The sequence below is a fragment of the Octopus bimaculoides genome, chromosome 29 (genome assembly GCF_046866305.1).
Source record: "Octopus bimaculoides isolate indiv1 chromosome 29, ASM4686630v1, whole genome shotgun sequence".
In the NCBI taxonomy this organism is placed as follows: Eukaryota; Metazoa; Mollusca; class Cephalopoda; order Octopoda; family Octopodidae; genus Octopus; species Octopus bimaculoides.
Window position 1 is genome coordinate 19,678,806 of NC_142956.1, and position 25,930 is coordinate 19,704,735.

The 25,930-nt window shown below is 38.1% G+C and overlaps 3 protein-coding genes across 16 annotated transcripts in view; 1 reads left to right on the forward strand and 2 right to left on the reverse strand.

Annotated features, from left to right (window-relative positions):
• The window catches only part of LOC106878976 (uncharacterized), a 47,875-nt gene that overhangs the window by 17,288 nt on the left and 4,657 nt on the right, over positions 1-25,930 (forward strand). For 3 of the 10 annotated variants that reach the window (XM_089345675.1, XM_089345671.1, XM_089345669.1), the window contains exons 2-6: positions 20,523-20,571; positions 21,679-21,729; positions 23,518-23,766; positions 24,633-24,671; positions 25,611-25,859. In XM_089345675.1, the coding sequence (XP_089201801.1) occupies positions 20,526-20,571; positions 21,679-21,729; positions 23,518-23,766; positions 24,633-24,671; positions 25,611-25,859 (634 nt within the window). In that variant the 5' untranslated portion in view covers positions 20,523-20,525. Of the gene's footprint in view, positions 1-18,324; positions 18,685-19,909; positions 20,302-20,522; positions 20,572-21,678; positions 21,730-23,517; positions 23,767-24,632; positions 24,672-25,610; positions 25,860-25,930 lie in introns of those variants that run through there. The other 7 variants (XM_089345679.1, XM_089345676.1, XM_089345674.1 and 4 more) reach the window with 6 other exon arrangements.
• LOC106878973 (uncharacterized) lies at positions 1,032-9,942 on the reverse strand. 3 transcript variants are annotated; one of them, XM_052978289.2, is made up of 3 exons: positions 9,791-9,942; positions 6,750-7,768; positions 1,032-3,763 (listed from the first exon to the last, which is right to left on the reverse strand). In XM_052978289.2, exons 2-3 carry the CDS (start codon positions 7,393-7,395, stop codon positions 3,717-3,719), a joined length of 693 nt encoding a protein of 230 aa, XP_052834249.1. In that variant the 5' UTR covers positions 7,396-7,768; positions 9,791-9,942; the 3' UTR covers positions 1,032-3,716. The 3 variants fall into 3 exon arrangements, with proteins under 3 accessions (XP_052834249.1, XP_052834248.1, XP_089201809.1); XM_052978288.2 differs by lacking the exon at positions 1,032-3,763 and having other exon boundaries at positions 6,010-7,768; positions 9,791-9,940; XM_089345683.1 differs by lacking the exon at positions 1,032-3,763 and having other exon boundaries at positions 6,010-7,768; positions 9,456-9,810.
• LOC106878971 (uncharacterized) lies at positions 10,966-17,173 on the reverse strand. Of its 3 annotated transcripts, none has more exons than XM_089345684.1 (2): positions 15,645-17,173; positions 10,966-13,132 (listed from the first exon to the last, which is right to left on the reverse strand). In XM_089345684.1, exon 2 carries the CDS (start codon positions 12,749-12,751, stop codon positions 11,840-11,842), a length of 912 nt encoding a protein of 303 aa, XP_089201810.1. In that variant the 5' UTR covers positions 12,752-13,132; positions 15,645-17,173; the 3' UTR covers positions 10,966-11,839. The 3 variants fall into 3 exon arrangements, with proteins under 3 accessions (XP_089201810.1, XP_052834247.1, XP_052834246.1); XM_052978287.2 differs by having other exon boundaries at positions 14,305-17,173; XM_052978286.2 differs by having other exon boundaries at positions 13,479-17,173.

The following is a 25,930-nucleotide window of genomic DNA, read 5'->3' on the forward strand; positions in this document are numbered from 1 at the left end:
TGCTTGTCCCCCACCATCGCTTGACAACTGATGCTGGTGTGTTTATGTCCCCGTCACTTAGCGGTTCGGCAAAAGAGACTGATAGAATAAGTACTAGGCTTACAAAGAATAAGTCCTGGGGTCGATTTGCTCGACTAAAGGCAGTGCTCCAGCATGGCCACAGTCTATGACTGAAACAAGTAACAGAGTGAAATAGTATATATATATACATTCTCTAACGGTTTTTTTCAAATGAATCAAGTCATAACCTTATCCATCTATTGTTTTCATACTCGGTCATAATGTCTTACGTTTAAGATGATTCCCATGCTTTCCCTGATGAGAAGGTTACAATTTTAACATCACAGATCCCTATGGATCACACAGGTTGTAATCCTTTGAAACATATGTAGGAATAAAGTATGCAATTATAACATGCGTTTTCTCCATTCCTTAAATTCTTAAATATACTCAAATACCCAAAATTTCAAGGAGTTCCTGCCTTAAAAACAGGAACTAAACCACAGTTATTTTGTGTTCTTTGCTACATTGGTTTCTATTAACCCATTTATTCTAGCCGAAGAATTTTTATTCATTAAGATAGAAGAAATACACATAATTATATATATATATATATGTATATATATATATATATATATATATATATATACATACATATGCATATATATATATATACATACATATGCATATATATATATATACATACATATGCATATATATATATATATACATATGCATATATATATATATATATACATATGCATATATATATATATATATACATATGCATATATATATATATATATATATATATATATATATATATATATATATATATATATACATATATATACATATGCATGAAGTAGCCAGCTCACACTGTAAACTGGTTATCCTTAGGAAGAAATACAGCTGAAATCCGACTGGAATCTAGTGCAGCACATGTCACATTGTCCCACTCAGCTGCATGGAAAATATCGCTAAAGGATGACTATGATGATAATGAAAATACAACATAGACACTATCAATATCAGTTTAACCATTTATTCATTACTTCCATTTCTTTGCTCTCTTCTAACGATTTCTTCAAAAATCCAGAACAATCCTCTCCAGAAACCAAAGTCATCACTGTGTTCATACGCTTCCATATGTAGATGATATTCAAGTTGACATTGTTGAATTTGATGTTGACAACGATGAAATTGAAGTTGATAATGTCAAATTTGAAGAGGGAAAGATCCTTGTCTTTTAGCAGACAAATTATTCATAATTGTTGTCGTGTTGTAATAAATTTTGATATTCGTATAGTTACACTTGTATGTGAACACTCACACGTTTACATAAGTGACTCTTTTTCAGAGAATGTTTACCACAGATATTGCAGTGATAACTCTCACATTTTCCCATAATGAATAACTTAACTAAACCAAAAAACACCTTCATATAGGGGAGAAGCCATATCACTGTAATATCTGTGGCAAATTGCTCTCTCAAAGTAGTAATTTAACTATACACAAACGTACACACACAGGAGAGAAGCTATATCATAATGATATCTGTGGAAAATCATTCTCTGAATCCAGTAACTTGAAATCACACAAATGTATTCCTACAGGGAGAAGCCATATCATTGTAATATCTGAGGTAAGACATTCTCCCAAAGTGGAGACTTGACTAAACACAAATGTACCCATACAGGAAAGAAGCCATCTCATCGTAATATCTGTGGAAAATTATTCTCTTGTAATAGTCACTTGACTAGTCACAAACGTATTCATACTGGGGAAAAAAACCCATATTGCTGTGATTATCGGTGGTAAATCATTCACTAAAAATAGTCACTTGACTAGACACAAACATATTCATCAGATGAGAAGCCATATCTTTGCGATATTTGTATTAAATCATTTCCTGCCAACAGCAATTTAACTAGTCACAAACGTATTCATTTAAGACAGAAGCCATATCATTGTGATATCTGTAGTAAATCTTTCTGTAGACGTGAGTAAACTATACATGAGCAAGTTCATACCAGTGACAAGCCATATCAGTGCAACAACTGTGGTGAATCTTTCTCTTACACAGCTAGCATAACTATACATAAGCGTATTCATACTGGAGAGAAACTATATACCTGTGATATCTGTGGCAAGTGGCTGCATGGTAAGAAGCTTGCTTCCCAACCACATAGTTCCAGGTTCAGTCCCACAGAATGGCACCTTGGGAAAGTGTCTGCTATTATATTCTTGGGCTGACCAAAGCCTTGTGGGTGGATTTGGTAGAAGGAAACTGAAAGAAGCCGGTGATGTATGTGTATATATATATATGTGTGTGTGTGTATGTGTCTATGTTGGTCCCCACATCATCACTTGACAGCCAATGTTGATGTGTTTACATCCCTGTAACCTAGTAGTTTGGCAAAAGAGACTGATAGAATAAGTACCAGGCTTACAAAGAATGAGCCCTGGGGTCAATTTGTTCAACAAAAGGTGGTGCTCCAGCATGGCCACAGTCAAATAACTGAAACCAGTACAAGAATGAAAGAATACAAGAGAGCAACCACATCATTTGCGATATTTATGGTAAATGATTCTCTCAAATTTATGGCTTAACTAGACACCAGGGCATTCATGCAGGAGAAAGCGGCATCATTGTAATATCTGTGGTAAATCATTCTCATGTAACAGTCTCTTGACTACTCACAAACGTATTCATACTGGAGAAAAACCCATTTTCTGTAAATAGGACCTTAACTAGTCACAAACGTATCCATAGGCGCAGGAGTGGTTGTGTGGTAAGTAGCTTGCTTACCAACCACATGGTTCTGGGTTCAGTCCCATTGCGTGGCACCTTGGGCAAGCGTCTTCTACTATAGCCTCGGGCCAACCAAAGCCTTGTGAGTGGATTTGGTCGACGGAAACTGAAAGAAGCCCGTCACATATATGTATATATATATATATATGTGTATGTGTGGGTATGTGTGTCTGTGTTTGTCCCCCCAACATCGCTTGACAACCGATGCTGGTGTGTTTACGTCCCCGTAACTTAGCGATTTGGCAAAAAGAGACCGATAGAATAAGTACTAGGCTTCCAAAGAATAAGGCCTGGGGTCGATCTGCTCGACTAAAGGCGGTGCTCCAGCATGGCCGCAGTCAAATGACTGAAACAAGTAAAAGAGTAAAGAGTATACAAGAGAGAAGCCCTATCATTGTGATATGTGTGTGATATTGTGATATCATTGTATTATCTGTGGTAAATCATTCTCTCAAAATAGTCAGTTGACTAATCACAAACGTATTGATACTGAAGAAAGATCATATTATTGTAATATCTGTGGTAAATCATTTTCGGAAACCGGTCACTTGAAAAACACAAATGCGTTCATGAAGATAAGAAGCCATATTGTGATATCTGTGGGGAATCATTTTCTTCAAAACAGCTGTTGGACCACATGGTTCCAAGTTCAGTTCCAATGTGTGGCACCTCGAGCAGGTGCCTTCAAGAATAGTCTCGGTTCGACCAAAGCCTTGCGAGTGGAGTTGGTAGGCATATATAAAAGAAGACATACATATGCCGCTGTGTGTTTATCACCCAGCCACCACTTGACAATTGGTGTTGCTGTGATTACATCCCTGTAACTGAGCGGTTTGACGAGACACCAATAAAATACATACCAGGGTTTAAGATAAGTAAGTCCTAGGGTCAATACATTTGACTAAAATTTCTTGAAAGTAGTGCTCCAGCATGGTCGCAGTGTAGTGACTGAAACAAATAAAAGATACATGATTAAATGCTTTGTATAATAAAAGTCATTGCAGGTTCCAAATATTGTCAATACGTTAACATTTCTTCATCTTGTACGATGGCAGAGTCTTTCAGATTCCAGTGTTTGAATCAAGGACTCGAAAGAATTGTTCCGTCTTGAATATCAAATGGTAATACCATGGGACCGACAAGAAAGTCCTAGAAAGAGCCAACAGTCAAAGCATGGAATCGCTCATCAGGAAACTCTGCCTTCGGTGGGTAGGACGTGTAGCAAGAATGGAAGGGTTAAGGTTTCCATACCAAGTCTTGTTCAGTGAGCTTGCTTCAGGGAAAATACCTTGGGGTTATTTTTCCCCGAAGAAAAAAATGAGCAACTGAAATGGACACTGAAAACCACTACTTCAGCCTAAATTGTTTGAAATGCAAGAGTGGGACTATACCAATTGGTGGGGTTCCACCATCATCATCATCATCATCATCGTCGTCATTTAACGTCCGCTTTCCATGCTAGCATGGGTTGGACGATTTGACTGAGGACTGGTGAAACCTGATGGCTGCACCAGGCTCCAATCCAATTTGGTAGAGTTTCTACGGCTGGATGCCCTTCCTAACGCCAACCACTCCGAGAGTGTAGTGGGTGCTTTTACGTGCCACCGGCACGAGGGTCAGCCAGGTGGTACTGGCAACGGCCACGCTCGAAATGGTGTATTTTACGTGCCACCTGCACAGGAGTCAGTCCAGGGGCACTGGCAACGATCTCGCTTGAATGTCTTTTCACGTGCCACTGGCACAAGTGCCAGGAAGGCGACGTTGGTAACGATCAACGGCCACACTCGAAATGGTGTATTCACGGTATTTCGTCTGCCGTTATATTCTGAGTTCAAATTCCACCAAGGTCGACTTTGCCTTTCATCCTTTCAGAGTCGATTAAATAAGTACCAGTTATGTACTGCAGACGATGTAATCCACTTAATCCCTTTGTCTGTCCCCTCTATGTTTAGCCCTTTGTGGGCAATAAAGAAATAATTATACCTCATCATTTAATGTCCATTTTCCAATGCAGGCATGGGTGGATCGTTTGACAGGAGCTGGCAAATCCATGGTCCACACAAGGTTCCATTATCTGTTTTGGCATGTTATCTACCACAGGAAGCATTTCCTATCGCCAACTAATTTATAGAGAACACTGGGTGTTGTTTACATCACATTAGCACCAGTGTTGATCATGTGACACCAATACCAGCGCTTATTGTGTGACAGCCTCACCAGTTCATTTTATGTGACCCCATCAGTAAAGGTTTTTACTTGCAACCATCACCAGTGCTTTTTAGCTGGTATCCCCACCCATGGTTTTTATGAGAGACCACCACCAGAGAATTTTACATGACACCATCACTGGCACTTTCTTTTGTGTGATACTATCACCAGTGCATTTTACATCACACCAGTACCAGTGGCTTTACACGGCCCCAGCACCAGGGCACTTTACATGGCACCTGCACTAGCACATTTTTCCTGGCAGCAGCATCTGTGCTTTTTCCATGGTACCATCACTGGAGCTTATGTGGTAACAGCGCTAGTACCTTAAGTGTGGCACCACTGCTTTATATGTGGCAACAGCACCTATGTTTTGTACATGATTCTGGTACTTGTGCCTTCTATGTGACACCAGCACCAGTGCTTTTTATGTGGCAACAGCACCTATGTTTTGTGCATGATTCTGGTACTTGTGCCTTCTACGTGACACCAGCACCAGTGCTGTTTATGTGGCAACAGCACCTATGTTTTGTGCATGATTCTGGAACTTGTGCCTTCTATGTGACACCAGCACCAGTGCTTTTTATGTGGCAACAGCACCTATGTTTTGTGCATGATTCTGGTACTTGTGCCTTCTATGTGACACCAGCACCAGTGCTTTTTATGTGGCAACAGCACCTATGTTTTGTGCATGATTCTGGTACTTGTGCCTTCTATGTGACACCAGCACCAGTGCTGTTTATGTGGCAACAGCACCTATGTTTTGTGCATGATTCTGGAACTTGTGCCTTCTACGTGACACCAGCACCAGTGCTTTTTATGTGGCACTAACACAAACAGGGTCACCAAGGACCTTGCTGACAAAAACACTCACAACAGGGAAGAAGGGAAGTAGTATTGAAGGGGTGTGTTTTTCTGCCAGTTGAGAGATTTAGGGTATAGAGGGCACAGTGTCTAGATATAGAGTAACAAAACAAACACAAAAATGGTTGCAGTCTAACTTTTTATTCATTATTCTTTTTTTAAAAAATTCCTCAAAGTCTAGCCAAAGGCATTTTCAGTAATCAAGTTATCTCAGAGTCAACATTTTGACAGATAATGACAAATTTGAGGTTTGACATTGACAGTATTGAAATTAATGATGTCAAAGTTGACGAGGGGAAAAAAACCCTGTGTTTTAGCAGACAAATTAGTCTTAATTGTTGTCATGTATTAAATTTTGACATGTGAATACCCACATGTGTATGCATGTGGCTTTTTCGAGAGAATGATTCACCACAGATATCACACTGGCATGGTTTCTCTCCCGCAGGAATTCATTCACATACAGTTAAGTTAGGTCTATGAGAAAATGATTTACCATAGATAAGACCATGGCACAATTTCTGTCTGGCATAAACATTTTTGTGTATAGTTAAAATACCATTTACAAAAAATGAATTACAACAGCTAATGTAAGGTCATGGCTTCTCTCCTGTATGTGTATGTGTGTGTTTAGTTAAGGCACTCATTTGAGGAAATGATATACCACAGATATCGCAATGATATGGCTTCTCTCCTGTATGTGTAAGTTTGTGATTAGTCAAGTTACCACTTTGAGAGAATGATTTACCACAGATATCACAATGATAAGGCTTCTCACCTGTATGAATGCGTTTGTGATCAGTCAAGTGACTACTTCGAGAGAATGATTTACCACAAATATCACAATGACATGGCTTCTCACCTGTATGAATACGTTTGTGCTGTTTCATATTACTGGCTTCGGAAAATGATTTACCACAGATATCACAATAATAGGGCTTTTCACCTGTATGTATACGTTCATGTGTTTTCAAGTGACCGACTTGGGAGAAGGATTTACCACAGTTTTTGCAATAATATGGCTTCTGTCCTGTATGTGTACGGTTGTGGTTAGTCAAGTCACTCCTTTGAGAAAATGTTTTACCACAGATAATACAGTGATATGGTTTCTCTCCTGTATGAGTGCATTTGTGTCTAGTTAAATGAGCATTTTCAGTGAATGATTTACCACAGATATCACAATGATATGGCCTTTCTCCTGTATGTGTACGTTTGTGTCTAGTCAAGGCACCATTTTGAGAAAATGATTTACCACAGATATTACAATGATATAGCTTCTCTCCTGTATGAATATGTTTGTGCGTTTTCAAGTGACAGGCATCAAAGAATGATTCACCACAGATATTGCAATGATATGGTTTCTCTCCTGTATGTGTACGTCTGTGCCTAGTTAACTTACTATTATGAGGGAATGATTTACCACAGATATCACAATGATAAGGTTTCTCTCTTGTATCAGTGTTTTTTCGTTTAGTTAAATGATTCATTATGAGAGAATAATTTGTCATTTATATCACAAAGACATTGTTTGTTTCATTTCCATGAATGTGTTTGTGTTCAGTTGAGTCACTATTTTCAGAGAATAATTTAATGCTGTTTCTGTCATCTGTGTAAAATTGCAGATGTAAATCATCAGCTCCTTTGGAAAGTTATCCAAGCTTAGTTAATCTTCTCTACATTCCAGACAGCGAAGACAAGAAAATGTTGCTGTTAACTCCATTGTCCAAAAGAAATATTTTTCCAGTTGTCTGTCATGGATTTTACTTATTTGAAGAGGTTGTCATATTGATGAATGCTCCTTATAAATATATCATCTTCCTTAAAAATATCAGGCACACATCTGAATGAAGAAATTTCTTTTATGTCAACATATGTGATATTCTGAAATAGGAAAAGAAGCAGTAAGATAAAATTGATATTTAACCGACATAGTAATTTAACAGCGCAAATTTTACAACAGCAACACTGTCATCCATTGATGGTCACAAACTGATTTCTATTCTTTCATTTGTTTCAGCCATTTGACTGTGGCCATGCTGGAGCACCACCTTTTAGTCGAGCAAATTGACCCCAGGACTTATTCTTTGTAAGCCTAGTACTGATTCTATCGGGCTCTTTTTTGCCAAACCGCTAAGTTACAGGGACGTAAACATACCAGCATCGGATGTCAAGTGATGGTGGGGGAAGGGGACAAACGTAAACACACAAACACATACATATACATATATACGATGGGCTTCTTTCAGTTTCCGTCTACCAAATCCACTCACAGGACTTTGGTCAGCCCGAGGCTATAGTAGAAGATTCTTATGCAAGGTGCCACGCAGTGGGAATGAACCTGGAACCATGTGGTTGCTAAGCAAGCTACTTACCACACAGCCACTCCTGCGCCTATATATCATTCCAACATACTCTGGGTATCCCAGTCTATTTTTCTATGTTTTTATGGATTATATTAGTTTTATTATCGATCCCACAGATAAAACTAAAGATTGCCTTGTTTATCATGCTACAAATCTTGCGATAAAGCCATGTGAAGACTGCTATTTCCAGCACGTTAAACAACCAGTAGAGGTTGAGTTGAGCTGCTTTTGAATTAGTTTAAAAGAGAGCAGAAAAGTTTTTCACATGTTCCTATATCATCGTAATTTATGCCACTATATTTATATCACTATATTCCACCGTCTTCGAAGAAATTTTTCACAAATTCGTATGCAATTCTAATCTACACCATCTAAAGAGTATTATAATCGTAATCTACGTCATCTGGAATGTAACCATACAAAATCTCGTTACAAAATACCAATTCTTTAGAAAGTAAAGAAGAAACAAATTCGGTGGGGCACGATTATGTATTTATACCTAGTCCGATATGTAGCTATATCAAAATTAATTAGGTAGCTTTTCTCTCATTATGTAGTAATTAAATTTAAAGCACATCTAACAATTCTGAATTACCGTTAATTCACCAAATCTTTAATCTATTTATTTTATATATAACACTTCATCCCGAAGTGTTTCTAAATATAATAGATTTAAGACGAGAAAGCATCCTTTCCCAGTGTTGTTACGTGCTTTTACTTCTATAGAATTACTGTAACTTCGAAGGGTTTACATGATTCTATTATTTACTGGTAGAATCGTTAGCATGCCGGAGAAAATGCTAAAACAGCATTTCGTTCGTCTTTACTTTCGAAGTTCAAATTCCATTGAGGTCGACTTTGCCTTTCCATCCTTTTGAGGTCGATAACAGAAGCAGTAGAGCACCAGGGTCCCTGTAATCGACTTACGTCCTTTCAGGCCTTGTGCCTAAAGTACAAAAAATTATCATCATCATCATCATCATCATCATCATCATATTCACAGCGAAAGGAACTGAAGGCAGAAATTCCTGAGTTCAAATACGACCGAGGTCGACTTTGCCGTTCATTCCTTACGGCAAGTACCGGGTTCCTTGTAATCAAATTCGAGCTCGCTTCAAAAACTGCTGGTCCTGGGCCAAAATTTAAAACCATGACCATCATTACTATTATTAATATAACCTCAAAGTAAATCTTTGTCAACTTACCGTTTAATTAGTGCCTCATAAACAACAGGACAACACTAATTAATGAAGTACTCATCAATCGGTTTCCTCTCATTTTTACGAATTAATTACGCCGTTTTACTCTCATTTTACCAATCAATTTCACACGTAACAATCGATCATAGGTTTTCCATAAACAACAAATCAATATTTCAGTGTGGAAGTTGTTATTTAAGACGAGAAAACATCCTTTCCCAATGTTATGTGCTTTCACTTCTATATAATTAGTGTAAAATCGAAAGGTTCACATAATTCTATTATATACATTATTATTAGAAGTAGTACTACAGTCTTAAAACAAATCTTTGTCAACTTACCGTATTCGGATATAGACTGCGAGTCAGCGATCGGTAATTAATCACCTTAATTAATAATTTAATTGGACTTTGACTGAAGTGTTGTAGAAGTTATTTCCCTTCATATGATTGTATTTCTTCAATTCTCCGATAGATGGTTCTCCTGGTTGGTTGGTTGGTTGGTTTCGTTTCGGGTGTTCTCTTTGTCCCATTCTGGCAACAACTTCCCTTTCAAGTTTTTTTTTTCATATTTTTTACCAGATTATTTTAACAAATTGTACTCCCATATTCTCCTTTACGACTGTTTCCATCTCACGACTTGCCCTCGCCTAAAGCCCTGTAAAAAAAAGAAAAAAAAAGGCGTTTCCAGCCCTGTGACTTCCAGACGTGACGTCATACCGTCAACCTCCCTGTCCCTTCGGAACGTCACCCCCATGTCCCGTCTGGTCATTACCCTTCCTCCACATGTCCCACTGATCCAAAGACCATTGCTTCTCTGTTTCGTTTCCTAATTGTTCAGCCAGCCCCATAGGGTCCGGCCACGTGCCTTTTATGTGGTAACCCCAGTAGCGTTTGTCATGTGGCACCGTCACCACTGCTTCTTTCCTGGCACCAGCACCTGCATTCTTCACATAGCACTATGACTGGTGCTTTTTATGTGGTAGCAGCACCAGGGTCTTTTACATGTCACACACACACCAGGTCTCTTTACATGGTACCAACACTACTGCTTTTTACCTGTGCTCTTAGTGTGACATCAGCACCTACAGGTTCACCAACTACCTTGCAAAATAAAACACACACAACTGGGAGTGAGGGAATGGAATTAATATTGAAGGGGTGTGACTGTACCAGTTGAGAGATTTAACCCATTACCTACCAGTGATCTCATATGAGATCACTTAAAAATTAAAAATTTCCTAATTATCTGTCAATATTTACACATATCTAACCTTTTTGCTATATCTACTAGGTATATTTCTCTGATATTCAAAGGAGGTTTGCTAATTTTTCACCCAATATCTCGCTTATTTCTATTTAAAATGTTATTTTGATCATTCCAGTGTGTTTCTAAGGCTGTTTTATGCTAGAAATCAAAGTTTCATAAAAAAAATTCCAGAATTATGGGAGGTAATGGGTTAAGGTATAGAGGGGACAGTGTCTAGATATAGAGTAACAAAACAAACACAAAATGGTGACAGTCTAACTTTTTATTCATTATTCTTTTTTAACAAATTCCTCAAAATCCAAGAGCAGGCATTTTCAGTAACCAAGTTATCTCAGAGTCAATATTTTTACAGATGACAAATTTCAGATTTACATTGACGATATTAAAGTTGATGAAGGGAAAAAAAAAATGTCTTTTAGCAGACAAAATAGTCTTAACTGAAGTCATGTATTAAATTTTGACACTAATACAGTTACACTTGTGTGTGGATACCCACATGTGTATGCATGTGGCTTTTTCGATAGAATGAATTGCCATTGACATGGCTTCTTTCTTGTAGGAATTCGTTCATGGACAGTTAAGTTAGGTCTATGAGAGAATGATTTATCATAGATAAGACCATGACATAATTTCTGTCTGGTATGAACATTTTTGTGTTTAGTTAAAACACCATTTTCAAAAAATGAATTACAACAGCTAATGTAAGGTTATGGCTTCTCTCCTGTATGCGTCTGTTTGTGCTTATTTAAGGTACACGAGGAAATGATTTACCACAGATCTGACAGTGATATGGCTTCTCTCCTGTATGGATGTTTGTAAGCAGTCAAGTCACTGTTTCATGAGAATGATTTACCACAGACATTACAATAAAATGGCATCTCACCTGTATGAATATGTCTGTGTCCTTTCATGTTAATGGCACGAAAGAATGATTTACCAGAGATATCACAGTGATATGGTTTTCCTCCGGTAGGAATGTCTCCAAGTACAGTTAAGTTAGGTCCATGAGACAAAGATTTACCACAGATATAATCATGACATAGTTTGTCTCTGGTGTGAACATGTTCGTTTATAGTTAAAACACCATTTTCAGAAAATGGATTATCACAGGTATTTCAAGATTATGGATTTTCTCCTGTATGTGTCTGTTTGTGTTTATTTAAAGCACTCAGTTGAGAGAATGATTTACCACAGATATCACAGGAATATGGCTTCTCTCCCGTGTGAATGCGTTTGTGACTAGTTAGAGTGCTATTTTGAGAAAATGATTTACCACAAGTATCACAATGATATGGTTTTTCCCCAGTATGAACGCGTTTGTGCTTAGTGAAATAACCATTTTGAGAGAATGATGTACCGCAGATATCACAACGATATGGTTTCTCACCTGTATGAATCCGTATGTGACGAGTCAAGAGACTACTTTCAGAGAATGATTTATCACAGATATCACAATGATGTGGCTTCTCACCTGTGTGAGTGCGTTTGTGCCTTTTCATGTTACTGTCTTGAGAAAATGATTCACCACAGATATTACAATGATATGGCTTCTCTCCTGTATGAGTGCGTTTGTGAGGGTTCAATTTATCATTTCGAGAGAACGATTTACCGCAAATACCACAGTGATATGGTTTCTCTCCTGTATGAATAAGTTTGTGTTTAGTCAAATGACTATTTTGTGTGAATGATTTACCACAGGTATCACAATGATATGGCTTCTCCCCAGTGTGAATACGTTTGTGATTAGTCACGTGACTAACAGAAACGAAGGATTTACCACAGATATTACACTGATATGGCTTTTCCCCTGTATGCATACGTTTGTGCGTTTTCAACTGACCAGCTTCAGGGAACGACTTACCACAGATATCGCAATGATATGGCTTCTCTCCTGTATGTGTACGTTTGTGTCTGGTTAAGTTAGTACTATGAGAGAATGATTTACCACAGATAGCACAGGGATGTAGCTTTTCTCTGGTATCAGGGTTTTTTGGTTTCGTTGAACTATTCATTATGAGAGAATAATTTTTCATACATATCACAATGATAATGAATTTTTCATTTCTATGAATATGTTTGGGTGAAATTGAATCACAATTTCCAGAGAATAATTTAATGCTGTGTTTCTTTCATCTGTGATCTTACTTCATATCCAAAACAGCAGATGGAAAGTATCAACTCTTTGTAAAGTTATCCAACCTGTAAAGCAGTCATCTCTTCTACATTCCAGAGAGCAAAGACAGGAAAAATATTTCGTTGTTGTTTGTCATAGACTTTCTTCATATAAAGAGATTGATGTATTGATGAATGTCCTTATAGATATCTCGTTTTCCCTTAGTCAATAAGAGTTGATAAAAATATTGAAGGCACATCTGAATGAAGAAATTTCCTGTGTGTCAACAGGATGTGATATTCTGAAATAAGAAAAGAAGCAGTAAGATAAATAGGATAATTAAAAGACATAACAATTCAACATTGCAAATATTACAACATCAACTATCATCCATTTAACATCTACATTTGCATGGGTTGGAGTCCATTCTGTATATAAATGATGTGTTTCTACATTTCTCTAATTACTTATCTCTTTTTACCTTTCTGTTATCTGCTTTCACTTGTCTCACCTGTGAAGTGACTTAATTATTATTTTGGTCATTTGTAATTAATTACACCCCGATTTAATTATCGCTTTATGTTTTGCATAACAATGAACAGAGTATTTCCAGAACATAATTTACCTGTTTCGAAGCATTTACTTACCGATTTCTTGTAATTCACGGAAGCCAAGTTCACGTATAGCCCTAGGATTGTTCACTACGGGTTAAGCCAATGTCTTTTGCTATGATCATCTAAATAATAATTATTGGTTTCGATTTGAAATTCAACTAAAAAGCGAAGAAAGATGAGGATAGCTATTCGTTCATCTGTGTGGCTGATTAAAAGTTTATTCGTTCATTTGGTCTTGCTCTTGTTAATTAGGGACAACGTTTGTTTAGGCCTGCTCTTGTTAATTAGTAAACAACCAATTAACGATGTCGCTTGTGGATGAAGTGAAATATTTAATCATGAGCAAGATGGAACAGCCACCCTGAAACATGTAGCTCACGTTTATCTTATCCACAATCATTAACCGCAATGTCGCATAATTATTATACTTGATGTAATTAATTAAGCTGAACTAATTAGAAACACTCAAGTCGATCGGTGCCGCTCACAAATTTCACCTGTCTCAATATGATACCGGTGTCATCTGTTTAAAATCCTGAAACTAATTTAATGCATTAAGAAATTCCTTAGTTTTCCCAATTTTGTTCCTTCATTTATATCCAACCCAGAGTAAATGAAATAACTTAATATCACATAGTTACTACATATGATATAATTAAATTTATCGACCTAATTAAGTAGGCATAATTTTCCCCCGTCTGAATAAGTTAAAAGTCCCTAGTATAATTTAATATATCCACAAATCCCTTCAGTTGGTGGGGAGAGGACTTCGGAAAATTTACAAGATTCGTCTTTTTTCCCCTTGTAACTGTTAGGAAAATGTGCCTTTTTTTAATTAATTGAAATTTTGTGTAAATACCTTTCAAACGGCATACATTACGATTATAAAGTAATTTGTGGGAAAAATCTTGAGGTGGGGGAGAAAACTTTCGGAAAATTCCCAAGATCCGAATTTTTCCTCGTTATATTCCGAAATCACACAAAAAATTATTTTTTAAATGTGCCGGCCAAAGGGTAAAGATCCCTCCTTTGCCTAGCCTCATCGAATTTAGAAAAAAATATAAATATAACAAAAATATAAACTCAGGCAGAATCGTTAGCATACCGGACAAAATACTTTACGGTGTTTCGTCCGTCTTTACGGTCTGAGTTCAAATTCCGCCGAGGTCGACTTTACCTTTCATCATTTCGTGGTCAATAAATTAAGTACCAGTTACGCACTGGAGTCGATGTAATTGAGTATCCCCCAACTCCGCAAATTTCAGGCCTTCTATATATAATAGACAAGATTGCTTTATAGTTTTATCTATTTCGTGTTCCACGGTTATAAAATGATTAATAAGTGAAGCTGATTCTAAACGTTATAAAATTTATATAAGGAACTTTTAGATGACGGCACCGCCCACCAATGTATATTTCCAATTAGTTCGGTTAATTTAATTACGGCAGTAATAATAATGTCATGTTAAGGCAAACATTAATGTCTGTGGATAAAATAGGCGGTGAGCTACGTATATCATGATCGATGTTCCACCTCCCTTCACCATTAAACATTTTATTTCATCCACCAAGCACTGATTACTTCCTTAATTGCTCCGAAGAAGAAATGGATTACAACGACCAGTGAATATCTTTATTAGCTCTTGCATCAATTTCCAATCGGATTTTAATATTTTAAGAACAGCATTATTTGTATTACAATCATAGCAGACTTTTGTAATTTTCTTCTTTCCGCTGTAAACAATCCTAATATATTTTAACACCACACATACACACACACAGAGGAAGATAGACAAACGTGCGCGCACACACACATCTATCTATTCTGTCTGTCTGCCTGGAGACCATTATAGAGACAGCCCTAATGGAGACCAAGGAGGAGGGCTGCAGCACCACCAGCAATGAGGATGAGGAAGATGATTTTTTTCAGCAACATCACCCAGTTCCGAGAGAGCAGGAGCCACAAGAAAGGTCTAGAGACAAAGACTTTCCTCTCTGGGCAATCTCTCATCAACTTCTTCAAGTATCACCTGAAGAGGAAGTTGAGAGTAGAAAGGGAAGTCTTGTCTAGTGAATGCTTCAAAAAAAGATGGGTGAATGTAGCAAGGATGGCACGTGTGAACGACGGAGCCATCTTGAGCATAACCCTATGAACAAGAAAAAAAAAATAAAACAAAAAGGCAAAAGAGAGTCACTTACTGTTATAGTTTCTTCAATGAGAATATTGACCAAGGTCACCGTGGTCTTTTCCGTAGGCTTTTCCTTCCACGGCTAAACCTAAACTGTCCTCCCCTCTTTTTACACGAGAACATTACTGTGTGATACACGATCCCTATTGATCGGCCTTTCCTTTTCTTTTTTTTTTCGATCCCTTTTGATCGAACTGCCCCTTTTTCCCTTCCTACGATCCCTTTTGATCGACACCACCAATTTTTTTTTTTTTTTTTTTTTTTTTTTTTCCTTCCTTCCCCCTCCCAAAAAGAAAAGCTCTACATTGTATTTGTCCCATCTTCGTTGAGCCCTATGTGGCTAATAAAAGAAATGTATCTATCTATCTATCTATCTATTCTGTCTGTCTGTCTATCTATCTGCTTATCTATCTATCTATCTATCTGTCTATTCTGTCTGTCTGTCTATCTATCTGCTTATCTATCTATCTACGTACATCGCGTCCGTCATCTACTACCGCCTGACCGTCCTTCCTTGTCCCGACCCTACCATCACCAAACTGGAGCGCATCCTCTTCCGCTTCTTGTGGAAAGGAAGCGTTCCGATGGTTAGGCGATCCGTTTGCTGCCAACACCCGTTAAAAGGAGGACTGGGCATGCCGTGGTTGATGATGCGCAGACACGCGCTGAGACTGCGACATCTCCGGCTCTACGTAGACAGCGGTGAACAGGTGTGGTCGCCGTTTGTGCGGCGCGCTTTCCCGCAGCTCGTCTCCATGACCGAACTGCAGTCATGGATCAAGAAGAGGCCGAGGAAGGGCGAATGGCACCGCGAGTGTCGCGCTGCTCTTCGGCAACTCCAACAACCCGGGTCAACCTTGAGCGACTGCATCACAACTAACGCATTCTATAGTGGATTAGTGGAGGGAAGGTATGACGACGATCTCGGGGCGAACCTGGGCGTCGACGAGGAATACCTGACCCGCCTGTTTAAGACGACCTTCGGGCCGGGACCTATGGACAACTTCCAGAGATCCCTGGCCTGGCAGTGCTATCGAGAAGCACTACCCGTTCGGGATAAGCTCTACAGGCATGGCTCGAGAAACACGGGGCCGACCTGTCCGAGATGCCGGCAGAGCGACGAAACCGTTCTGCACGCACTCGTACAGTGTCCCACCATTTCCGAGCTGTGGGCTTACGTCGAACAACTGCTATCGCGTGTGGGACGAGTCGGTCTATCAGCCGAGTCTATCGTGAATATTGTCGCGCCTCCTTCCTTTAAACGGGAAGGAAGAGCTATTTTCATCGTCCTTGTGGCTATGGCGAAAGAATGTGTATGGTGGACGCGTCTGAAAGGTCTAGAGACAAAGACTTTCCTCTCTGGGCAATCTCTCATCAACTTCTTCAAGTATCACCTGAAGAGGAAGTTGAGAGTAGAAAGGGAAGTCTTGTCTAGTGAATGCTTCAAAAAAAGATGGGTGAATGTAGCAAGGATGGCACGTGTGAACGACGGAGCCATCTTGAGCATAACCCTATGAACAAGAAAAAAAAATAAAACAAAAAAGCAAAAGAGAGTCACTTACTGTTATAGTTTCTTCAATGAGAATATTGACCAAGGTTACCGTGGTCTTTTCCGTAGGCTTTTCCTTCCACGGCTAAACCTAAACTGTCCTCCCCTCTTTTTACACGAGAACATTACTGTGTGATACACGATCCCTATTGATCGGCCTTTCCTTTTCTTTTTTTTTCGATCCCTTTTGATCGAACTGCCCCCTTTTCCCTTCCTACGATCCCTTTTGATCGACACCACCAATTTTTTTTTTTTTTTTTTTTTTTTTCCTTCCTTCCCCCTCCCAAAAAGAAAAGCTCTACATTGTATTTGTCCCATCTTCGTTGAGCCCTGTGTGGCTAATAAAAGAAATGTATCTATCTATCTATCTATCTATCTGTCTGCTTATCTATCTGTCTGCTTATCTATCTATCTGTCTATCTATCTATCTGTCTATCTATCTATCTGCCTATCTATCTATCTATCTATCTATCTATCTATCTATCTATCTATCTATCTATCTGTCTGTCTATCTGTCTGTCTATCTGTCTGTCTATCTGTCTGTCTGTCTGTCTATCTATCTGTCTGTCTATCTATCTATCTGTCTGTCTATCTATCTGTCTGTCTATCTATCTGTCTGTCTATCTATCTATCTATCTATCTGTCTGTCTGCTTATCTCTCTATCTATCTATCTGTCTGTCTATCTATCTATCTGTCTGATAAATCGGAGGTTAAAATATTCTCTCTCTCTCGTCGAGGGTTCCAGTTGATCCGATCAACGGAACAGCTTGCTCGTGAAATTAACGTGCAAGTGGCTGAGCACTCCACAGACACGTGTACCCTTAACGTAGTTCTCGGGGATATTCAGCGTGACACAGTGTGACAAGGCTAACCCCTTTGAATTACAGGTACAACAGAAACAGGAAGTAAGAGTGAGAGAAAGTTGTGGAGGAAGAGTACAGCAGGGTTCGCCACCATCCCCTGCCGGAGCCTTGTGGAGCTTTTTAGGTGTTTTTCGCTCAATAAACACTCACAGCGCCCGGTCTGGGAATCAAAACCGCGATCCTATGACCGCGAGTCCGCTGCCCAAATCACTGGGCCATTGCGCCTCCACCTCATATGACAAACTAACCTTCCTCTCTCTCTCTCTCTCTCTCTTATCAGTTACCATCCCTCTACCACCAATTCACCTGTACTTTTTCATTTTCTTTTTATATATTTCCTTTTGTGCTGTGTCCTTGACAAAATAAGGTCACCATAGCTAAAACTTCAAGAAATAACAGCCTAAAGAAAACAGCAGGTAAGAAAATTCAACATACCTTTACCTGTGTGTCTCACCTCGACTCGTCTTTATTTTCTGACACTCCTCTTCCCACCCAGAGAAAAATTCTTCCACAACAAATCGGAATGTGTACCATCTGAAGCGTGTTTATAGAAAATTGCATTCAAAAATATACATTTTTTTAGGAAGTTATGAGGAAAAAAAAATTATGGTCTTGTGGTTGGAGCACATCTGCGCAGGTATACTTTATATTTGTCACATTTATATAGGAACATGAAAATAGGTAATTTTTAGTGAAATTATTTCTAAATACCCTTCAGATGATGTAGATTTCAATTACACCGTATTTTATTGTATTTCTTTTCTAAAGGTGAGGAAAAGCCTTGTGAGTGGATTTGGTAGACGGAAACTGAAAGAAGCCCGTCGTATATATGTATATATATGTATGTATATGTGTGTGTGTGTGTATATGTTTGTGTGTCTGTGTCTCCCCAACATCACTTGACAACCGATGGTGGTGTGTCTACGTCCCCGTAACTTAGCGGTTCGGCAAAAAGATAACGATAGAATAAGTACTAGGCTTACAAAGAATAAGTCCTGGGGTCGATTTGCTCGACTACAGGCGGTGCTCCAGCATGGCCGCAGTCAAATGACTGAAACAAGTAAAAGAGTAAAGAGTATTTTCAGATTTTCTGACAAAATTTCTTACGTCACTCCTTCTAAAGCACAAAAACTCTGTACGTTTTACGTATGCGTAGATTTCTCCTGAGACAGAAGGAGACAGAAAACTCGATATTATTAAAACTCGATATGCCCTCGCCAGAAAACTCGATGTGCCCTCGCCAGAAAACTCGATGTGCCCTCGCTAGAAAACTCGATGTGCTCTCGCCAGAAAACTCGATGTGCCCTCGCCAGAAAACTCGATATGCCCTCGCCAGAAAACTCGATGTGCTCTCGCCAGAAAACTCGATGTGCCCTCGCCAGAAAACTCGATATGCCCTCGCCAGAAAACTCGATATGCCCTCGCCAGAAAACTCGATGTGCTCTCGCCAGAAAACTCGATGTGCCATCGCCAGAAAACTCGATATGCCCTCGCTAGAAAACTCGATATGCCCTCGCCAGAAAACTCGATGTGCTCTCGCCAGAAAACTCGATGTGCCCTCGCCAGAAAACTCGATATGCTTGAAATAACAGCTAAAAGTTGAAGTTTTAGCACCACCCCTGTTTTCCATATTGGATATGTTCGTTTGCGGAGACATAGAATTCTCATAAAAAGTAGGAAAAATATCAAGCTCTCACCTGAAAACTTGATGTGCTAGAAATGACAGCTAAATATCTGGAAAATAATTTTTCCTTGGCTTAACGACATTTTTTTTTTTTCTAAATACTCTTTACTCTTTTTTACTCTTTTACTTGTTTCAGTCATTTGACTGCGGCCATGCTGGAGCACCGCCTTTAGTCGAGCAAATCGACCCCAGGACTTATTCTTTGGAAGCCTAGTACTTATTCTATCGGTCTTTTTTGCCGAACCGCTGGCATGCCACAAACCATTTTTGTATTGTTTTTTTCTTCTATTTTCTACTACTTGTTTCAATAATTTAATTGCGGCCATGATGGAGCACCGCCTTTAGCCGAACCAATTGACCCCTGGTACTTATTGTATCTGTCTGTTTTGGTGAGTTATGGAGACGTAAACACACCAACATCGGTTATTAAGTGAGGGCACAAACACTGACACACGAAAGTCCATATGAGACGGACTTTCTTCAGTTTCCGTCGGCCAAATTCACTCATAATGCTTTGGTCGGCCTGAGCTATAGTAGAAGACACTTGCTCAACCTGGAACTATGTGGTTGGTAAGCAAGCTTTTTATCACACAGTCACGCCAGCGCCTATATATATATATATATATATATATATATATATAAGGGCATTACTATAGAAGAATATAAATATAAATAAATATATTTTAGTGGAATAAATGATGGATTTTTTCTCGTATGAATTTTTTCACGCTAACTACTTGATAAAGTTCTTATAAAAGATTTTATCCTATTTTATAAAAAATATTTTACAGATCATGGACGCTCAAAACTTGTTCTTCCTTGTGTTTGCATACTGTTTTTGTAAGTTTTTTTTTTTTTGTTTTTGTTTCAATTTTGCTTTTGAATTTCTTTTTTGTCAACGTTTATTATTTTTCTAAAAATAATTGTGTCGCATATCATTCAAATTAACTTAGTAAATAATATTTTTTCACTAGTTTCTTTTTTTATTTTTTGTTTTTATAAATATGTTATCTATTTGGGTTTAGCCAATATTCTTTCTACTCTTTTACTGGTTTCAGTCATTTGACTGCGGCCATGCTGGAGCACCGCCTTTATAGTCGAGCAAATCGACTCCAGGACTTATTCTTTGTAAGCCTAGTAGTTATTCTATCGGTCTCTTTTGCCGAACCGCTAAGTTACGGGGACGTAAACACCACCATCGGATATCAAGTGATGTTGCGGGGACAAACAGATAGACACACACACACACACACACACACACACACACACACATATATATATATATATATATATATATATATATATATATATATATATATACATACATACATATATACGACGGGCTTCTTTCAGTTTCCGTCTACCAAATCCACTCACAAGGCTTTGGTCGGCCCGAGGCTATAGTAGAAGACACTTGCCCAAGGTGCCACGCAGTGGGACTGAACCCGGAGCCATGTGGTTGGTAATCAAGCTACTTACCACACAGCCACTCCTACGCTTAACATATTACAACAGTGCTTGTATCATCATCATCATCACTATCATTATTTTGGCATCTGATCCATTGCCGTGTGACGTATGAGACAGAAACACAAATTACGAAATACCTGAGCTGTAAACCCTGAACGTTTACAAAAATTGTATTCATTCATTTTCCCCAATAAAGTTTGACTAACCCAAGCAAGAATCAAACAAAGAATTTTCACCGAGATTATTTGTTGAATTTTTGAAAGGGGATCCCAAAAGCGTGATGTATGTGCAGCAGAGGTAATGGTTGAACAGGGAGCCATGTTTTCAATGCCTGCACTCAGACTGCCACTGTATATAATGTGTAATTATATCTACAAGTATTAATTAATATTTAATTATTGCAAGAGAAATAGTAATCAACCTGTTGATCAAATGTATAATCTGAAAGTCAAGAATTTTTGTTTTCATCTTTTACAGGTTTGGCTAATGCAGAAACAAGCGTACCAGTTTATAGAATCTTCCAAACTGGTAAATGGATTCACAAACCTTTTTTTCCCCTTTTCAACTAGACACTGTCTTTTCAATTCTGTCTTCTTTTTCTTTCTCTTAACTCATAATTCTTAATCACTGTTTATTTATTTTATTATTTCTTTCAAAATTATTATTCCGATCAGGCATTAGCGCAACTCAGTCACCAAGAGTGACTGTTCCAAGGTGGCGAGCTGGCAGAAACGTTGGCATGCCGGACGAAATGTTTAGCGGTATTTCGCCTGCCGCTACGTTCTGAGTTCAAATTCCGCCGAGGTCGACTTTGCCCTTCATCCTTTCGGGGTCGATAAATTAAGTACCAGTTGCGCACTGGTGTCGATGTAATCGACTTAATACCTTTGTCTGTCCTTGTTTGTCCCCTCTATGTTTAGCCCCCTGTGGGCAATAAAGAAATAAGAGTGACTGTTCCTAAGATAAAACTACAGCTTTAAATTCGCCCAGCGTGTTTTTTCTTTGGAGTTTCCCATTGAGAAAGACTAAAGAGCCAGAAATACAAATCGGCGGGTCCACTAGAGCAGTGGTTGAGGGTTCATATAGTTGTTTACAATTAATTTACAATTAATTGGTTATAGTTTTACAGTACACAAAATATTTCATCGATTAACCCTTAGACGGTTATTTTATGTAGGGATGTATGTTAATTATAGGATCAGTGGTTTGGGTGTTGCACATCTGATCGAGAGATCGGGGTCTTTCAATTCCTGGACTGGTTGGGACATTGTGTTCTTAAGCAAGACACTTCTCTGCAATCACTTCAATAGCTAATGTGAGGTACACCACACACCTTTTGTTATATGGATTGTTTGTTTGTTTGTTCATCTGAAGTCCTGTGTTTCAATGTGGTTCGTCTGAGTTCCTTGTTTTCGTTGTTGTTTTGAATGACTGTGGTAGTAAAATATTATTGATACAATATGGCGAGGACATGATTCTTGTTTATTAATTACGAACATTTTGGTGAGTGCGTTCTTTGTATGTAATTAAATAATAAATGTAATAATTAAATTGTACAACTCGTCTTTTCTCTGCGAGTCTCCCGAGAGGAATACAACACCTGTTCAGGTAACATCAGTTTCATGGAGAGAGTGATCTAATGTACAGCACATACAGGTGATCAATATAAACAAATCATTGGTGCCGGTCGATCATGTCGTTATCGATCGTTATGTGTGTGTGATGTCGTTAATTCCCTTGCATCTGCTGGTTTGTAATCAACGGTTTTGCCAGTGATGTCATTTGCTTGAAGTCCACCACAAAAGCATGTCTGGGCTGCTTGAGGTGTTGCGTGTTGCACAATGTTAGTAAACAAAAGGCTCGTTTATACGGTGTCATTTGTTCTCAGTTCTCAGCATAAAACATGTCTGAGCTGTTAGTTATTCTATAGACTGGAATATCATAGTCTTGCGTTGGTGACAGTGAGATCATCCTACTGTTGAAAATAAAGAACTCTGATCCATTCAAGCATGGAAAAGTAGGCATTATAGCAATGATGATTTTTCACTTGTTTCAGCCATTAAACTGCGGCCATGCTGGGGCACCACACTGAAGAATTGTTAGTTGAATGAACCATCCCCAGTACTTATTTTAAGACTGGTACTTATTCTGTTGGTCTCTTTTCCAGAGCCACTAAGTTATAGGGACATAGACACACCAGAACGGGTCAGGCCGAGGCTATAGTAGAAGACACTTGCCCAAGGTGCCGTGTAGTGGGACTGAAACCAGAACCATGAGATTAGGAAGTAAACTTCTTACCTGATTTCTTTATTTCAGAAAAAGTTGTGCTTGGAAGAAACACCACCCTCCACATTGATTTCCCAAATATGGAAAGACCAGTGGAGTGGAAATGTAAAAATTATACATACGAATGCGACAAGACGTGCACTAGCACCACTGAATTTCAAGTGACCCAGAGTGGGAATGATTCCACTCTTTGGATTCGAGACGTTACGAATGAATGTTTGTCTTGGACATTTTATGACAACAACAACAACTTTGGAAAATTTGATTTGAAGACAAATGGTAAGGAAATGATTTATTATAACAACAACAACAATAATAATAATAATAATAATGATAATGATAATAATAATTGTGGGACCTCAAGGCGACTACCATACCAGTGATTGTAGGATCTCTAGGAATGATAAAAAAAGGTACTGAAACCTATTTGAAAATGATACCAGGCTTACCATCCCTACAGGAAGTGCAGAAACTCGCGCTGACTGGAACGACTCATGTACTGAGAAGAGCATTATCGCTGTGAAAACAACATCCATTCATGAATTTTTTTTCTTTTTTTTTTTCTTAAATACAGGTTTTACCTGTGAATTTGCGTGTGTAAACTGGGAATGCATACAACGAGTTTCTCTGCCCTAGGTGTACGGAAAACACTCAGCGAGAAATGGAAGAAAATTTGAAGAAAGAAGAAAAAAAAAACAACATAATAATAATAATAATTTGATACTATTTATGTTACAATGATTAAATAATAATTAACAATTAGTGGGAACCATGGAAATTCCACAGAACAAAAAGATTATTTCAGAAAGAAAGGATACTTGCATTTCAGTTTTCATTATTTGAAATTATTTCACTTCCTGTCACAATAATATATTATTCGTGGGACCCGTGAAAATTCCACGGTATGGAAAAAACATAAGATGACCTATGTAAAAAAAGAAAGGGCGACTTGGCATAATACCCAGTGACTGGCTTAGCAGCATTATTGTTAGCTGCTACAAAGGTAAAGGAAGTGCCTGAGAAGCAATTATAGAGGCATTAAACTTCTGGACCAGGTAAAGAAAATTGCAGAAAGCAAGAGAGCTATAGCCCAATAAACTAATCAAATTCTGTTGATCAAAGCTTTTTACTTTCATCTTTTACAGCTTTCACCAAAGCAGAAACTTATGAAATTACCCAAAATGGTAAATGGATTTACAAACCTTTTCCTCCTTTCAAACTAAATACTGTCTTTTCAAATTTCTCTTCTATTTCTATCTCTTAACTCTGAGCTTTTAGTCACTATTTTGTTTTCTTTATTTACTTATATTTTTTTATTCCGACCAGGAAGTTCACTAGCACAACTCAGTCACTGAAAGTGGCTGTTCTTTTAATAAAACTATGGCTTTGAATATTCCCAGAGTTATCTCCCTTTGGCGTTTCCCATTGATGAAGGCTAATATAATATTACACTGGGTTTCCTAATATATATATATATATATATATATATATATATATATATATATTTGAAGATAAGCAACAAAAATTCAATAGGTTATAGCAGTACGTACGTTTCGTACAAGCTCCATTTATTCATGTAGTGAGAACACCACATAGAATGTACAATGAAAATGTACTCCTCAGCTGCATAATGGAATTTCATTTTAGAAAGTCATTTTGAAGATGTTTGCAAAAAAACAAGAGTAAGAGAAGAAAACATACCATCTCGACTATGCTGCTGTTCAACAGACTAATGAATCAAACAAGAATTTAAAATCTAATTGGAGGGATAGTAGTAATTTCAAATTTAGAGGAAGATAGATTAAGTAGTGATGGACAGCAGGTTAGGGGTAAATCAAACATGAGGGGGAAAAAAAAAAAAAAAAAAAGGAAATGGAAGGACAATACCCTAAGGAGTGGTAAGAAATTTATATATATATATATATATATATATACACACATACATACATACACACACATACACGACAGGCTTCTTTCAGTTTCCATTTACCAAATCCACTCACAAGGCGTTGGTCAGCCTGTGGCTAAAGTAGAAGGGACTTGCTCAAGGTGCCACGTAGTGGGACTGAACCCAGAACCATGTGGTTTGGAAATAAACTTCTTACCTGATTTCTCTCTTTCAGATAATGGTGCACTCAGTGTAAGCGCAACTCTACAGATTGAAATACCAGACATGAAAAGACCGGTCATTTGGAAATACAACAATTATAAATATGAATGTGACCGGACATGCGCCAACAGCCCTGAATACAGAGTGACACAAAGTGGGAATGTTTCCACTTTTAGGATCCAAAGCGTAACTAAGGAACGTTTTTCTTGGAGATTTCAAGACGATAATTTTCGATTATCACAGTTTGATATGAAGATACACAGTAAGGAAATGATTTATAATAATAATAATAATAATAATAATAATAATAATAATAATAATAATAATAAATTC